We start from the raw sequence: 18492 nt of genomic DNA on the forward strand, positions 1-18492 counted from the left end.
GCCCTATCCCACCTCCATCTGGTCAAGGAAACCGCTATATCCTGACTCTCGTCGATTGTGCCACGCGCTATCCGGAGGCAGTTGCACTACCTGGCATAGAGACCGAACGAGTCGCAGAGGCCCTCGTTGAGATGTTCTCCTGTTTTGGTGTACCGAGGGAAATCCTAAGTGATCGGGGCTCGAATTTCACGTCGGAGTTAATGAAGAAAGTGGCACGACTTCTATCGGTGCGCCAACTCCATACCACCCCTTACCACCCGATGGCCAACGGGATGGTGGAAAAATTTAATGGCACCCTGAAGACTATGCTCAAAAGAATGTGTGCGGAGAAACCAAAAAACTGGGACAGATTCCTCGGTCCGTTGCTGTTCGCGTACAGAGAGGTTCCCCAGGCAAGTCTCGGCTTTTCACCGTTCGAGCTGCTGTACGGCCGACATGTCCGGGGACCCCTGGCGATCTTAAAGGAAGTCTGGACTAATCAAGAGCTGGACGAAGAGCTGAAGACAACCTACCAGTACGTATTGGATCTCCGAAATCGCCCAGAAGAGACGTGCCGCCTAGCTCACTAAGAACTCCGAAGGGTGGGAGCACGCTACGCTAAGCACTACAATCGAAAATCAAGGGATAGAGTATTCCAAACAGGAGATAAGGTTCTTATCCTGCTCCCAACTGACAAAAATAAACTCTTGCTGCATTGGAAAAGGCCCTTCGAAGTGCAGGCGACAATTGGGGACTTCGATTACTTCATAAAGACGCCGAGGGGGCCAAAAATTTTCCATGCCATTTTGCTGAAGAAGTATGCGGAGCGGGAAACGAACTAAGATGCGCCACATCAATGCCAAGTCATCGTAGGGGTTATTGACAATGGAGATGAACAGGAACTACCGGTGCCGGAGTTCGTGCAGACAGAAAGGATTACTGACGTCAAGATCTGCCCAAGTTTGACGGACCAACAAAAGGAGGAGTTTGAGAAAACCATGACAGCGCACTCAATATTTTCGAATATCCCGGGCAAGACAGATTTGGTGGAGTGCCACCTCGAGACAGTGACGGAATCCCCAGTCCACGTCAAACAGTACCCGTTACCTTTTGCTACGACTAAAAACATCGAGGCCGAGGTACAGCCAATGAAAACACTGGGCATAATTGAAGTCTCGAAATCGCCCTATAATTCCCCAGTGTTGCTTGTGGACAAACCGGACAAAACCAAGCGGTTTGTAGTCGATTTCCGGCGCCTGAACAACCTCATAATAGCATATTCAGAGCCCATGCCTAGAGCAGATGCCGTTTTTGCCAGTGCCACAAACAAAAGATACTTCTCTAAGTTAGATTTTGTTAAGGGCTACTGGCAAATCCCAATCTCCCAGCAGTCGAAACCTAAGACTGCGTTTTCGACAAAATCCGGTCTCTACCAGTTTTGCTACATGCCTTTCGGGATCAAAACGGCCCCCGCCGTGTTCGCCCGGCTGATGCGACTAGTCACTGAGGGAATCCCGGGCGTTGAACATTACTACGACGACGTACTCATAACAAGCACGACCTGGGAGGAACACCTATCCACTCTCAGACAACTCTTCGCTCGAATTCAGGCTGCCGGGTTGACCGTGAGACCGAGCGAGTGTGAGTTGGGATTGAATGAGATTGATTTCCTTAGTCATCACATTGGACAAAACATGCTGGCTCCAATGGGAAAGACTCTCGACAAAATCCAAGCTGCGCCCGCCCCAAAGACGAAGCGACAGGTACGCGCTTTTCTCAGGTTGACCAGCTATTACCGGGAGTTCATTCCAAATTATGCCGAGATCAGCGCCCCTCTCACAGAACTGATCAAGAAGGGTGAAAGCAACTTAGTAAAATGGACGACGACCCACGAGAAAGCATTTGCGAAACTCAAGGAATGCATCTCGAACCCTCCCGTGCTCCGCCTCCCAGACTTAACCAAAGAATTCATCCTCCGCACCGACGCTTCCGACACCAGCCTCAGGGCTGTGCTCTTGCAGTCACACGAAGGGACCCTCCATCCTATAGCATACGCCAGTCGCAAACTACTTCCCCGGGAATCATCCTACAGCACCAACGAAAGAGAATGTCTAGCCCTGGTGTGGGGAATACAGAAGTTTAATATTTATCTCTACGGAGTTCCTTTCTTGGTCCAAACTGACCACCAGCCTCTCCAATACATAAAACAGGCTAAACAGCTCAACAGCAGAGTGTTGAGGTGGAGCTTGCTTCTGCAAGAGTATCAGTTCCGAGTCGAGCACATCAAGGGAAGCGAGAACGTTGGGGCCGACTACCTTAGCCGAGTTTGAATGTTTTGGAAGGGTCTGACAGCAGTGAATGAAATAGGCTGTGTTGTTATTGTGTTTTGTTATCCTGTGTCACAACTGTAGGTCGAGCGAATCAAAATGTTTGTTGCGGTGATGTGATGTATAGTATTGTACAATTGTGGTAATGAGAGAACTTTGTATATTTGTATTGTTTGGATTATGAGATGGAGTATTGTAGTCATGTACCTGTGGTCATATTTCATGTGTTGTGGAATTGAAATACCATGTACGATTGTATTGAGCTGTCTATTGTGAATGTGAAGTGTCATGAGTGACGGTTTGTGTTACAGTCTTTCAGAGTGCGTGGTGACTGTTCGCGCTCGTTTGTGTGGGTTTGAATATTATGAGATAATATTCTTAAAGTGGAGGGCAGTGTCACAGAACGAGCGCTCAAAATGGGCGCGCCGCCAACTTCTTGCGATAACGCACGGGAGAGACGCGGCGAGGTCAACGAAAAAAAAGAAAAGAGAAAACAAGCATCCAAGGCTCCCCGTGCGCGCGACGCTCTCCCCTCGGAAGCGTGGCTTCGCCGATGAACCTCCTCACCCCACAACGGCGGCCGAGCAAGTACTGGAAATTTCTGGAAGGAAGGGGGCGTGTTTGCCGGGTTGAGTCATCTGTCGGGGACGGCCCTCGTACAGTCTCGCACCTTCCCCCAGCCTCCGCTGCGCATCGCGCCGACAAAGTGATGAGAACTTTCTGGAATGTCCCGCGGAAGGTATTTAACCGAGCAGCGGAGATGAGAGATCAGGAGAAGACGGAAGTTAGCGCCAGAGCTCGTAGGGATTCCGCCGTGTAGTCGGCGAAGGTTTTGTCCGTAGAGACAAAGCAGGAGAAGAGGATTTCCACCTGAGGGGTGAAGGCTCGAGCTACAGGCAAGAGCGTGTGTTTACGGCTATTGAGCGAAGACGCGTGGCAACAGCTGCGTGTGTGAAGCCGACGGGTTTCCGGCGAAGAAGTTGAAGCTCAAGAGTGGCCTATTGAAGACGCGAGGTTTCCTGGAAGAGAAACTTCAGGGGCAGTGGAACGACAACAACGCTGGACTTTGAGTGAGTGATTCTCGGAAGAGTATCATCCAGACTTTTGTTCCAAAAACTTTGGACTGAATAGGTTTCCTATCTCTTTAGTCTTTAAGTGTCTTGGTTGTTCAATGCATGCGACTGCATTGTAGTGCGTATTGTTGTCTGTGTCCGTTGTTTCGAGTGTGGCTGATTGTACTGTGTAGTACGTTGTTTGATTGGTGACATATTGTCCTCATCTATTGTGGAGTGTGCATTCTTGTGTATGGTTTTCGATCTGCCATTATTGAGAATATAATTGTGTTTTGTTTATCAACTCTCAGCTCTGACTTGTTCTTTGGGTCACAGCCGGCGTCCGCTGGCGCGCCAAAAAGGACCACTTCTAAATTGTCCACGCTATCGTGGTGCGGTTCGGGGGGCCGATACTTCGGCCCTTGAAATTAGCCCGGCGATTGCCTCTCTAATTAACGGGACCTGTGTTACACCCAATTATGCTAATAAAAAAATTATGACCAAACTCTAATCAAACATCAGAAGAGGCAGCCAGAAAAGCAATAATGGACGGTGAAGCTCCCAATAGGCGGAAACTAAGCAGGATGAGCATGATATATAAAAGAAAGGGGGACAAAGCCGATATGAACAACCACCGTCATATAACAGTAACATTGGTCGTTTACAGGCAATGATGCAGATAACAACGGTAAGATCACAGAAATAGGTGGAGAATGAGGGGAGGATGGGAGTAGTACAAAACGGTTTCCGTAAACGAAGGAGGTTGGAGGACAACCAGTTTTATTGATGATGTTGTAGCGAGAGAGGAAGACGGGACGGCGGCCAACGTGGTCGTGTCGTTCTCTCACCACTTTATTATAAAAGGCGATTGCCGAAGCGGAGCGTCGGCGGCTGCCACGTCTGAACCGCCATGCCTGGTGCTCGTTCTCTAATGCTCGCGCCTCGAGCTCTCGCGTGAGCTGCAACAGAGGCGCAGCGCGGTGGCTCGAAAAATGACGATGATGATGAATGGCGATCATGATGAGGCTAAAGATTACTCCCCTCGCAGAAATTAGGCCGGAATGAAAATAGTGAGAGCATATATAAAAGCGAGTTAGATTCGCAAAACGTAACGGGGTCCGTGAGCAGTCAAGGGTCGTCAACGGGAAGGGACAATCGGCAACCAGTCGGTCTCTGGCGGGCGACACTGGGGGCAACGCAGCGGGCAAAGATGGCAGCACCGGGTCGCTGTGGCCATAAACACGAGCGTCCCACGATGACATGGCGGGATCACTCGAGAGCGCACCCGGTGCTTCGAGATTCCGTGTCTGACAAAGGTACACACCGATGGAGCCGTGGGAGGGCGCCGGAGAGGCCGAGCCGGTGATGGTGGCGAGATGATGCTATGCATTGAAACGGAACCAGGACGACCGAGTACTAAAACATAAAGGATGCGGCGGCGTCTCCAACAGGACACATGGCGCCGACATGGCTGTTTACAAGGAGCAGTGGGCTGGCAGTTCCGGCCCGGACGTAGCCGTCGATGGAACACCAACCTGAGGCAATACTTTTTTGCAGACTAGTTGGTTCATACTTGAAAAATTGAATTGCTGCACAAACTTGAAGAAAAAAAAACTGCACTCTTTCCTGTCTCTCTTGTTTTTTTCTTCAAGTTTGTGCAGCAATTCAATTTTTCAAGTACCAACCTGAGCGTTGCAGTGTGGCTGACATGCTGGCACGGATGACCAAGTCGACGGGCGTGGAAACGCCGTGGTCGAAATAGCGCACGGAAGTCACTGCAGGCAGTTAGGTCCACTGTGATTGGTCTGCCGATGTTCCGCGCAAAGGCGGTAGTCGCCTGGGTCATGATGAGGGTCATGTCTGAATTCAAGGTAGATGGTTGCGTTGTGGTGTCGCCCTTCCAAGGCTCCGGTGGTTGGCCAAGGGATACGGAAGGCGTGGACTCTACCGGAGACTTGGCTGGCGCACCCGTGCTCGTCGGGGAAGCCTGGCGGATGTCCGCCTGTGTGGTGGTTATGGATTGTGCTGGCTGCTCTGCCATTAGCAAATCTGTCATCTGGTCGTTGGTCATTGTACCAGCATCTCGGAAGTTCTGCTGTAGCATGTTGCGGGCAACAACTCAAGCTGCGGGAGACGTCAAGAGAGATGGTAGTGGCTGCTTGCAGGATGCGCAGATTGCCAAGGTTGATGGAAGATTATGTTCGTTGAATAATGTCGACTGTGGAAGCTTCGGAATCGGGTGCCGAATATTGGGTAAAAATATCTCGTGCTCAGAATCCGAGGCGCGCGGCAAGGTCGCCATCGTGGAGTCTGGGGTCGCTGAGGTGTCGCGTGTCATTGATGTCACGGAAATTGTGCATGTGGCAGGCACCTGCGGTGAACCTTTGTACGTGGGTGCCAACGGAACGCAGCTCTCGGTGGTGTAGTCAGTGGAAATGCGAGCGTCTTCTACCTCATCTTCCTGGTCGGGTGCAGGATTCATGGTTCCTGTGACCTGATCTGAGGTAGAAGGAGTCGTAGCCGGAGTGGTGAGGTCGTGGTCATTAGAGGGTTGCGTGCCGGTCTGTAGCACACGTTGCGACGCAGTGAAAGCCCCAAAGTCGCGGGACCCTAGAAGCGGTCTGTACATGAGGCTGTAGCAGGTGAGCAGCTCAGTGAAGAGGGCGTCATATGGCTGCGGGCTCGTGATCGATGTGGTAGCAAGATGGCGAAACTCGACTGGCAGCGCGTCGAGAAAGATGGCGTGCATAAGCGGCTCGTCTGCGACGCCATACACAGCGAAAACGGCGTCGAGCCGCATGAGCCATGCCTCGAGTAAGGCCGGGTGGAACGGCGGCACTAGCGGGCAGAGTGGCGGAAGCATGGCAGCTGGTAGCTCACCGAAGGACGTGTCCCTCAGGTCACCATTGTAGCGAGAGAGGAAGACGGGACGGCGGCCAACGTGGTCGTGTCGTTCTCTCGCCACTTTATTTTCAAAGGCGATTGCCGAAGCGGAGCGTCGGCGGCTGCCACATCTGAACCGCCATGCCTGGTGATGATGATGATCCTCGATACTCTGGCGCACAGCCACAAATGGGGATCGGCCAAGAACCGGGCGGCCGGATCTTAACTAAAAGGCTAATGGTTTTTCAAACAAAACGTAATTTTGGGCTGAGAAAAATTATAGAAAGAAAAGGCGAAAATCGAAAAAGGAGTATATCTGAGCAGGGAGCGATGCAGGCTATCAGATGCGATTTGAGACAGAGGTAATGGTGGGTCGAAAATGATATACATATATATGTACATACATACACATACAGAAATATATATACATACACACACACACATATACATTCATATATATATATATATATATATATATATATATATATATATATACATACATATATATATATATATATATATATATATATATATATATATATATATATATATATATATATATATATATATATAGGCAGAATAACATGGCAATCGCTTTGTTTCAATTATGTATTCAAATACTGCAGAGCAGACGTCCCTGTGGCTATAACCGAATTTAATGCTGCCAAACGACAAAAGTACTGCCACATTTAATTCTAATCCCAATTTTTCAAGTGGAGCTACCAGGTATCTTTTCCGCTGATGAGAATATCGGCGACAGAACAAAAAGAAGTGATCTATCGTTTCCATTTCTTCGCAAGTCTGACATAAAGGTGACGCCTTCAGACCAACTTTATGCAAATAATAATTCAGTTGCGAAATTCCGCAACGCAATCTTGTAAAAGTAACTTCTAAGTGCCGTGTCGCACACCACTGTCTATTCCAGCGGCATCTTAGATGTGCGAAATCTCGATTTTTATTCAATGAGTAGCAGTCGTATACATGCAAGCAGAGGTTTCTAAACCTTATTGCTGTCGCGTAAGCCGTATCAGGCAAAATCGGGATAAGGGGACCGCTAAGGGATACTGTGGCAGGTGGATCCGCCATCTCATTTAGATATTTGCCACGATGGCCTGGTACTCATAAGAGCTGCAGTTTTTTCAAGTTTGTCGGTATGAGTTGTCGAAACATGTGCATAAGTGTTATGCCTGGTGCTCGTTCTCTACCGTTCGCGGCTCGAGCTCTCGCGTGAGCTGCACGAGAGGCGCAGCGTGGTGGCTAGAAAAATGACGATGATGATGAATGGCGATGATGATGACGCTACAATGTGTATTGACATAGCGGAAAAAGAACACAGGCTCCTGTGGCTGGCATTTCTAGATATCAAGGACACTTACGATAGTGTGATTAGAGACTTGTGGGGAATACTGGACACACTAAATGTGGAAGATGGAATGACTAATCTTCTAAAGGACATCTATAAAAGTATCAAGGTACTTGTCAAATGGAAAGAACAGGTATCTGAACCTATTCAGATACAACGCGGGCTTCTACAGGGATGTCCCTTGTCACCTTTGTTGTTTATGCTGTATCTCATCATCATTTATTTTACCCTTAAGGGCCTCTCTCGGGGCATTACATAAGGGGGGGAACAATCCAAGTACAAATTTCAATGAAAATGCAGTTCATGGTTACAGTTTTTGAATTATTAAAACATACAGGTAGCAACAAAAAACAAAAAGAAAACAGAGCATGTCAAACGAAATATTCAACAGTCAATTCGCGGTCAAAAATATACAGGCGGCAGAGAACAAACAACAAAGAAAGACAAACAGCGATTAAGAGTCAAGGGTAGCTAGTAATAAATCTCTAAATTTAACAGCAACTTGTTCGCTGACAATAGCATCCGTCAAACCGTTCCACTCATCGATAGCCGTAGGAAGACATGATTTATTAAAAGCGTTAGTAGAACCTAACAGACGTTGGATACTCAGGGAATTAAATAGGCGACGAGATGTTCGGACAGGCGGAAGTAAAAGGGACTAGAAGCCAAGTTAGAGGGGAGTCTACTCGGATTCAGCCTCTATTTTGCCAAGCGAGAAAAACGCATTGAACAGTCATTACCAGCATTTGTGTATGCAGATGATATAGTAGTATTAGCCGACAACAAGGAAGATCTGCAGGGATTGATAGACATCTGTGGTAATGAGGGAGATAGGTAAAATTTGAAGTTCAGCAGGAAATAATCAACAATAATGATTTTCAATGTTAACAAAGGCAGTGAGCATAAGATACAAGAAGTCACGCTATAAATAGTGGATAAATACAAATACTTGGTCGTATGGATAAATAACGGGGCTGAGAATCTAAGAGAGCACAAAAGATACGTAATGACTAAGGGCACCAGGAATGCAGCTGTAATGAAAAATAGTGCACTGTGGAACTAGAATAGGTATGGACCGTACGGCGTTGTGAGAGGGATTTGGAAAAGTGTCATGGTACCGGGTTTGGCGTTCGGCAATGCGGTCTTGTGCATGAAATCAGAAGTTCAAGCAAGATTGAAAATTAAACAACGTGGCATACGTAGACTTGCTTTGGGAGCACACGGGAATACCACAAATCAGGGGGTACAAGGATACATGGTATGGACATTGTTTGAGTGCAGGAAAGCCAAGAGCAAGATAGAAGTTGCGGAGCGGTTGAGAAAAAATGGAGTGGAATGTTGGGCTAGGAAAGTTTTCAGTTACTTGTACATGAAGAATGTCGATACTAAATGGAAGAAACGAACTCAAAAATTGTCAAGCAAGTATTTAGATAACAGCAGAATACCAAGCTAAAAGGAAACATCGTTTAAGAAGAAGGTGAAGGAAACAGAAGGGGACATGTGGAAGATGGGAATTCTTACGAAACCATCGCTGGAGACCTACCAAACTTTTAAGCAGAAAATTGCAAGGGAAAAGATCTACGATAATTCTCGGAGTAGTTTTTCTGCTCTTCAAGGCTAGAACGAGAGTATTGTGGACCAAGACGTACCGAGCAAAATACGAAGGCACAGGCACGATATGTAGTGCGTGTGGAGAGGAGGAAGAAAGGGACTGAACATGTGATAATGTTCTCTATACGGCTCACCCTACGATCAAAGATAATTGGAGTTTAGGGACAGTGAAGTCAAAATGGACTTTAAACGGGTAGAAATAACCAGGAGGAGGCTAACTGTTTGGTGGCTACATTCGAGGCTCGAGTGAAATTCAATCCTTAAACACACAGTGATAGTACTTAACTTTATGGCCACCACCCTATGTAAAGGGCAAAGCCGGATACATCCATCCATCCCACAGGTAGTAGGCTGGTCTTCACTATGCTATTCTTCGTCATTCTTCTGAGAAGCTTGGTATTCGCTAAGCACTGGCAAGAAATTTCGTGCCAATCGACTATGCAATGGCTGATAATGATGAAGAATTATGCCTGAAGTGGGTATGTGACACAGGTAATAGGAAAAAAAGAACAATCTCTTGTAATTGGTTGGACCATAGGAAGACCCACTCGTTACGGTATTCACATTGTGTGACACCTGGTTGTTTTTTTGCTGTTATAAAATACTTTATTAATCATACTACTGTGATTTCTTACCCGACATCAAGCCTGCCTAAGGAAAGTTTTCGAGCAAGTCCCAAGGAACGGCGTGGCTTATCGGTAGAATATTGGGCTGACACTCAGTGGACCCAGGTTTGAGCCCCACTGTGTCCTTATTAATTACTGCGATAGTGGTTACGCACACCAGCGGGAGAGGCGGCAGCAGTGGCGGTAGCGGACAACTACGGCGCCGCGCGTGACCAGAGTTGTGCCCTCATAACACGTGTCGCTGTAACAGAGTTCACGGCTAAAGCAAGACGAGCAAGACTTAACACAAGAGCCATTGGGCTTGCTGGGAATTTAGGTGCACCAATCTACGTCAGGGTTCACCAGAGAACAAGCGACGTTTTTGTACAAGCCCTTGAGATCTAAGAGATGGAAATTTCTCTCGACAGATAACTGCATTATCAAGGTCATTAAATCGAAAGAGTCGAGTACATCACATCTCTGGCATGGGTTGTCTTGCATTTTTAAATAAATTTGGACTGTGGACTTGTTTTTACAACAGTAAGGCGGAAAGTTGGGCCAATTGGTTAGGATCTATCGTGAACTTAATTACAGCACAACACAAAAAAAACACAGGACAGGGAAGGAAAAAAAGAGATAGAAAAGACGGCGCTGATTCACAACTGTTTATTGGAAAAAACGGGGTGAAATGTATATATAAAGGTACTGGCAGCCTACATCACGACATGCGCCGGATAAGAGGTGCACCGAGGTAGCATTGTCACACTCAAGGCAATAATTAAGATTGGCCTAAATAACTGAGCTCTTTTGTGATTAAAAAAGAAAAAGAGCAGTTTTTCCTTATGTACAAAAGTTAGTGCATGGGCATGAAAGCGTAGGTTCGAGGTATGGCGTCGTCGTTCTTTTTCCCGCCTAACATAAGATAGGTCACATTTGCCCGATAGTTGATAATGCGCTGAGGAACAAACAAGCCAAATGGTGATACGCTGTTAATCATAAAAACAAGTACATCGCATTGGTAAAGAAAGCTGTGTATTTAACTCCGTTATCGCGTGGTAGGGAGTACGTGGAACAAACGAAACGATGTATGAATGTTCGCTTAAGGGAGCATGAGTTATCTCTTCAAGGGGTCACGTGACTTTATCTACCGAAACATTGCAGATCATGCGGTTGTCGTCTCATTTTTGAGAGAACCACCATCATCTTCAAGCATCCTAACCAACTAACAAGAGAAATCGCTGAGCTATATAATATAAAGATTAGGGGTAGCAAGTGCATTAGTGAACCATCAGTCACACTGCTTGAGAAAGAATTCAGTTATTCAGGCCAATCTGGATTATTGCCACGAGTGTGACAATGCTACCTTTGTGCACCTCTTGTTCGGCGCCTGTGGTGATGTAGGCTGCCAGTACCTATATGTATACTTTTCACCCCGTTTTTTCCAATAAACAACAGCTTTGAGTCAGCGCCGTTTTTTTTCTCTTTTGCTCCTTCCCTGTTCTGTGTTTTTTGGTGTTACCTGTAAATAAGTTCACGATGGACCCGTTTTACGACTGCTCGAAGTGAACTCAGCTATATTTTTCCTCAAACGCACTAAAGTACTTCTGAAAGACAATGCGTCTGCATTTGAAAATTGATTTGCTGCACAAACTTGAAGAAAAACAAGGAAGACAGGAAAGAGCGCAATCTGTCACACTGCGCTCTTTCCTGTCTCCCTTGTTTTCCTTCGTGTTTTGCAGCAAATCGATTTTGAAGTCTGAACCAACTAATCTGCAAAAAAGTATTGCGTCCACATTGTTCCTGATTCATTTTAACACACGGAACCTTCATAAACACAACGATGACCTTGGTGCTCTCTTTTCAGTCATCAATCATCTTTTCACTCATATGCTTATCAGAAACTTGGCAGACTTCACACGACGGTGCCTTGTATGGAATCCGTGTCTACACATAACAGTGTTGCATCGTGAGGGTACCTGTGGTGGCGTTTCAGCTATTCTTGTTGAATCTTCTGTGCCTTATAGGCGGTGACTTGACGTGTTCTTAAGCACACCACTTTGCGAATCCGTTTGCATTGAAATTGACCGTCATTGTTTGTCGATTGCTAATGGTAACATCATCGTTATATCGCTGTACCGATCGCACTCTTCCTCATATGCAGAGATTTGCAAAGAAACTTGAAGTAGTGGTAAACAATCTAATAAAAGAGAGCAGGAGCAAAGTTATATGTAATCACATCAACAAAAACATTGCTGATCAACAGAGCCAATCCAGTTCTGAATACGTACAATGTTTTCTTGGTTGCGGCTTTTTGTTAGTAATAAGTACTCCAACTAGGTACAATTCCAATACACTGATCGATCACAGTTTGGTCAGTCTGTCTACCGAAGATATTAGAACAGGAGCATTGAACTGTGATATCACGCATCATTATTCGATATTATTGTGTTTCGGATCTTGAGAGATTTACCGTAGTATAAATACCATGTGCACTACTTTTGATTCAAAAACATTTGTAAGCACCATTCGAAAAGCTAATTGGAGCGAATTATATGACAAAATAACGCCGAAACTGCATTCAATCCTCTTTCAACTAAGGTAACGAAATGTATCAGTCAGTCTTGTTCTAAAACCACGTATAAACAATGGTTCCGTGCACCTAAAAAACCTTGAATAACTCAGGCATTCTATATGGAAGAAGTAGAATCTTCGCAGGAAGGTCCATGCAGCACCGCTCAATTATTCACGAATGTGTGGACTAAAAACTTATCCAATATTTTGGAAGATGCCCAAAAAGACGCTATGCGAGAGTAATATAAAAGTGAGATTAGAAATTATAGTGTCAAAACAAGGCAGAAGTGGCAAGTATTTAAAGAATTGCAGCAATAAGCCTAAATTGCACCCAACTGCTACAGCTGCTAACGAAAGAGGCAAAGTAATTCTGATTATGTCGCTGAGGTTTTCAGTTCTCATTGCAGCGCCACTGTGGATACTACTAAAACCACCCAGTCAGAATTCTGACTTCCACGAACTCCTCAATCTTTCTTTCTGTATCTCACAGTACCAGATGAAGCTAACAATATTATATTATCATTCTAGAATACTGGCCTATGGCTTGATCAAATTTGTTTGCTGTTCGTTACATTTATTGGGAGATGCGGAGTGGCCGGCGAACACTGCGCCGTAGCACTCGACTCTGGCGGAGGGTAGCTGACGGGAATCTACCAATGGAGCACGCGTGCTCCATCAGGAGCAAATGGCAGAGTCAGAATGGAACGCGATGCACGCGTCTCTCTTCTTGCATGTGTGGGCATGCTGCGCACAGCGACTATACGCTAGCAAGACGTGAGCTTCGAAGCGAGGCGCAACCAACGTGACTGGCGTCCATTGATCCTTCCAAAGTTGGCACTGTATCAAGGTACGGAGTGCTTGCGACTTTCGGTCAAACCCGCCAATTTTTGCGACGTAGAAAAGGTCGCTCCATGGAGTGGATCTCGCGACGAAGCTGCTCCAGATCTTCCTATGGAATATACAGGAAGCACTCTAAATCTGGTAGTAGAATAGACTTGATCTGCAAAGAGCAGAAGAAGGTATTACTGGAAGTGCTCCGTATCTGCCAATGGATGACACCATAAAATTTAACTTGTATCGAAAGAACTTCTTTCAATATTAACCCATTTATTTGATCTCAGCTGCTGTGTTTCCACCAGCCCTTAGAGCAGGTAAAATTGTCCTCATCTTTAAGAAAGGTGATCTTTAATGTTGTAACAACTACCACCCGGTTTTCGTGCTACGTTTCTTTAGTAAAGTCATTGAAAAACTAGTCTACAAATTTTTGATGAGCTACTTATCCAAATTCAACATATTATCTGATCGCCAATTTGGTTTCCATCCAGGCCTTTAGACTGAACTAGTAACTTTCGCGGACAGGGTTAAATTGACAATTGATGAAGGCCTTCTTTTTGGAGCTATGTTTATTAATTTTAACAAGGCCTTTGATACTGTCACGGGGTCGTGACGTGGACGAATGGAGCACACTGCGAGTCGAATAATAAATTGTTTATTTGGGCGAACCTGTGCCCAGTAAACAGAAAGTCACACTACAGTAGCAGTCTTGGGCCCCGCCACGGTGGTCTAGTGGTTAAGGTACTCGGCTGCTGACCCGCAGGTCCCGGGATCAAATCTCGGCTGTGGCGGCTGCATTTCCGATGGAGGCGGAAATGTTCTTGGCCCGTGTACTCAGATTTGGGTGCACCTTAAAGAACCCCAGGTGGTCAAAATTTCCGGAGCCCTCCACTACGGCGTCTCTCATAATCATATGGTGGTTTTGGGACGTTAAACCCCACAAATCAATCAAGTAGCAGTCTTGGACAGATAGCGGCGAACGGAGCGTCGGCCATCGATCAAGTACTCACAAATGGTGAAGTGCGTCGGAATTTATACTTTTGCTATGGAACGTTGGAGTGTTATCGTGGGCAGTGACGTAGGTTCCGGAATAATATGTATAGTTCACAGAGTAGGCGTGATCTTGTCGAAATGATCTACTACAGTCCTGAAGCTTCTCGAAAACTGCAGGCGCGACTTGCGCTGAGAATGGTGTAGTGTATTTGGGCGATAAGAAAACTTGAGAAATAGAATGTGGCAATACGATTAGCCACATTATCCTATTTCGTAACTTCACTGTTACAGCATATCTGGACTACTTCTACAGCTGATTAAAAGCTATCTTACTGATCGAACGCAGGTTGTTCGGATAAATGGTGCTTTTTAATCTCCAAACACCACTAACATTGGCGTTCTACAGGGATCAATCCTGGTTCCCCTCCTGTTTTTGTTTTTTTATAAAAGACTTACCATTTCATTTGAAACACATTACGCTCATTTTAAAACTGATAACATGATTATTTTTAATGCACAAAAGGATCCCCACATGCCGCAACAATCACTAAACGTCGACTTAAATAACGTTTCTTTATTGTAATGAATCGAACATGTTACCTCTCAATTCATCAAAGACTAACTTCATGGTTTTGACTTCCCACAGTAGCTTCCGAACATCGCTTCGTTAGCAGTGACATTTCATGGAAAGTTTATTGATGCATCTTCATCCACAAAATTTGTTCGTGTAGTATTAGGCAAACATTTAAAATTCAGTGAACATGCTCAGGCCCTATTTTAAAAGGTGTTTTTCGGCATTTCTGTGAATATCAAAACACGACTTTACTTTAAATAAAAATCCTTTTATCTTTTTAATACGCATGCAGACACAATTACTTCTTAGTATAGCGCCCATCCCCATTGGGAAATACATATTGGTCACATAGAAGTAGTTTAGAACGCTTGGAAAAACGGGCACTTAGACTCATTACTTTAAACATATTTTCATCACAAACAGCACCTCTTTTTCGAAACATGAACACTTGACATCTGCTAAAGTTTTTAGCCACAAATTTTAAAAATCATATTTTGTGCCATTAATAATTCTACTGCCTGAAAATGCTTTTCAGGCAGTAGTGTTTTTTGGAAATACGAACAACACGAGGGTTTCAGCTAAATGTAATCATTTTTTTACCTTAAGTACGTACAAGCTGTGGTAAAATGACGGTAAGATTTTTGTGCGTAACACTGTGAAATATGCTGCCTAATTATTTGAAACCATGCTCATTGTACTCATTTTGTAAACGTCAGAAAATGTTATTGTTATTGATTGATGACTGAAGTGGTTTCTTTTAATTTTTTGTTTCAAGCTGACTGTCCCTATTGAACATACTGCGCTGCTTTTATCGCGCAATATTTTCTATATATTGCTGATATTTCGTCATTGTTCGCTGACTAAAGAAACTAGTTCTTTTTTTACTTTTTGTTAGGAGGTCCCCTTTACACTTTTTACTTTGGAATCTCCGATCGTTCATTCGCCATCAAAAAATGTATATATTAAAATGTACATATATTCAATAAACTTCAACTTCAACTTCAACTCTCGTTCGTTGAAACCGAATCTGTAGATTGGTGTGGTCGGTTATTTATACCTCCTTCATTACACATTCAATTGCAAACGCTGGCGCTAACTTATGCTTCAGAACAAACAAAATTAGTGGCATCGTGCACTGATGTATTGTGAACTAGCGAAAACATTCAGACAGAACCCTAATATTTTCTATGGTATGCACTTAAGAAAATAAAGCGTGGCAGTAATTCCTTACATTCATAAAGTGGAGCACCCACTAAAAGTGTGAAAGCACATTTGGTGTGCGCATTCTTTCCGCTGTACCCAATACTGCACCCGTACTTCAATATGCGAAACCTGGAAGGTCAAAGCTTCACTGTACCAATTTATTGAGCCGTATATGCGCCGCGGTGCATGGGAGGGAAAAGGGCGTGTCTGAAGGCAGGGGATGCCTCCATAACAATTTGTTAAATGCACAAAAGAAGTGGTATATACAATCTTGTGGTCGCATGTACTACATCAGTAAACTGGACGATGTTTGAATGTACACCTCAGATAACAGAATAGCACCTTGAAGAGTGTTCTTACTTAGCATGGCATTGCGATGCGTTCAAGTGCCTACCGCCGTTTGAAAGAACAACTGTTATTTTTCGCCATCTTCTTCAAAATGCTACAAAAATTTGTGAAGAGTTACACAGTTACAGGAATGCAGAATAATGTATAAGCCATCTATCAAGATCACTACATGACTGTGAGTTTAACTACCTAGCCAATTCATAGATAAGCGCCTCGATTAAACACTTTCCTGGCTGCTCGTACCATCGTCATAATCTTTTTCACATGCGCGCTTTTATGTATAAACGGGCCTTTGTAACGGGAAAATGAGCCAGTTGGAAGCGAGCGGTCGTGCTATGTGGTTCTTTGTGTGTTGCTTGTTTCGGTGCTCCCACTTTGCCGAGCGAATATGAACTACCAGAAAGACCACCTTTCTATCTTTTAGCAATCTATTGAAGCATAAGTCACAGCAAGTAGATCAACAAATCGCAAACAGTGGTTAGAAAAATATTAAAAGAAGACATAGTTACAAAAATATAAAAAGAAGTTTCCCAGTTTTGCAACATAGTACAGCTTGCATGAAAAGCAACCAAAGGAGCTAAGCCTGACAGGAACGCATTGGCAGCCAAAATTGAACGCGAACATACTCAGTCACCGGTAGAACACAAGACTTTTTATCTAGAAGGGCAATGAAAGGAATATTTACACAGCCGCCTTTTAGGCTTACAATTTCCTGGATCTTTAGAGATGTCATACCCATCAGCAGCAATGATGTTCTATTCTTTCGAAGACAACTTGTGATTAGAACCACCTACCAGCCAGCTTTATGGAGTAGTCCACTACGTATTATTTTCTGCAACTTCTTCAGTTTTAGTCACTTTGACAATCACTTACAACTGCAATACTTTCAAACGTTGCGGATATGCCTAGAGCTTGATGTTTCTATTTACTGAGAGCATTATAACTTTTTCACCACTTGTCAATGCGAAACGTTTGTCACGTTCTTATTCTTTTCACAATATGCAAAAAGAACTTGTGTCATGCTCTTGAAGTGCGTCTTTGCGTATCTATCGGCGTGTTTATGAAGTGCTTGTTGCCTTCGCTTCGTGATGATAAAGAATCTAGCTAGGGTTGTGCTACTCAATGTGTGTAAAGCCAACGCAATTGCCTGTGGCCAAAGACTGGGCTGTTTTTTTGTTGCTGTTGCTGTTTAGCGATTTGGCGAATGAGTTTTCTTGGGCTTCTTTTCTCTTTTATACGTATGTCAAAATTCCTGGTCACATCTCAAAAGCAGGTATTGAAGCATATGCACTTCTTCAAAAAACCCCGCCACGGTGGCCTAGTGGCTAAAGTACTCGGCTGCTGACCCGCAGGTGGCCGGACCGAATCCCAGCTGCGGCGGCTGCATTTTCGATGGAGGTGAGAATTCTATGGGCCCGTGTGCTGAAATTTCGCTGCACGTGAAATAGCCCCCCGTGATCGAAATAACCGGAGCTCTCCACAACGGCGTTTCTCATACTAATATGGTTGTTTTGGGACGTTAAATCTCTCATATCAATCAATATCATAGAAAAGGAAAGGCAGTGAACTTAGTAATATGGTAGCTGTGCATTTCCCTTACACCTGTGTGCAATCCTCAGCACGTATTCGCCAATGAGAAGATTGCGTACCCTTTGTATGCCGATGGCCTTGGGTCCGTAACGGGAGATAAGCATCATGGCGCAGCTGTCGAGCATCTTGGCACCCAGGCGCGCTCCTTTGGCCATCTGGACCACCCCTGCATTGCCCGATTCTCCACCCATTACTTTCCGCCCATGCAAACTGCCAGAAACTATCTCGTACGAAACAAAACTAAGAATTGGCTCAGCGAAATGTTGACACACAGCAATGACGACGTATTCATGACACTGCCAGAGCGAGAAATATGTAAACTTGTATTACTCATCAAAGTGCTCTCTACAGGAATGTACACCTATTGCACTAAGCTGCAATTTTTCGTGAAGGTACCTCCACTTAGGTTGCCTTTGTCTTCTCTAGGCCACATGAAACTCTACACATTGTGCGTAGAGTTTCTTTCTCCAATATGGTGCCACGGCATTTGATGCGCACTGAAAACCTCGTTTTGCGCTGGCTGTCTGAACTGCGTACATTTAGTCCACATTCACATCAG

The 18492-nt window shown here is 44.9% G+C and overlaps 1 protein-coding gene across 1 annotated transcript in view; it reads right to left on the reverse strand.

Moving 5' to 3' along the window:
* The window catches only part of LOC142783966 (uncharacterized), a 309142-nt gene extending 291075 nt beyond the window's left edge, over positions 1-18067 (reverse strand). The window contains exon 1 of the mRNA XM_075882589.1: positions 17993-18067. Coding sequence (XP_075738704.1) covers positions 17993-18058 — 66 coding nt within the window. The 5' untranslated portion in view covers positions 18059-18067. The remainder of the gene's footprint in view (positions 1-17992) is intronic.
* Positions 18068-18492: the final 425 nt, after the last annotated feature.

This window comes from Rhipicephalus microplus, unplaced genomic scaffold (genome assembly GCF_043290135.1).
Source record: "Rhipicephalus microplus isolate Deutch F79 unplaced genomic scaffold, USDA_Rmic scaffold_13, whole genome shotgun sequence".
NCBI classification, from domain to species: domain Eukaryota; kingdom Metazoa; phylum Arthropoda; class Arachnida; order Ixodida; family Ixodidae; genus Rhipicephalus; species Rhipicephalus microplus.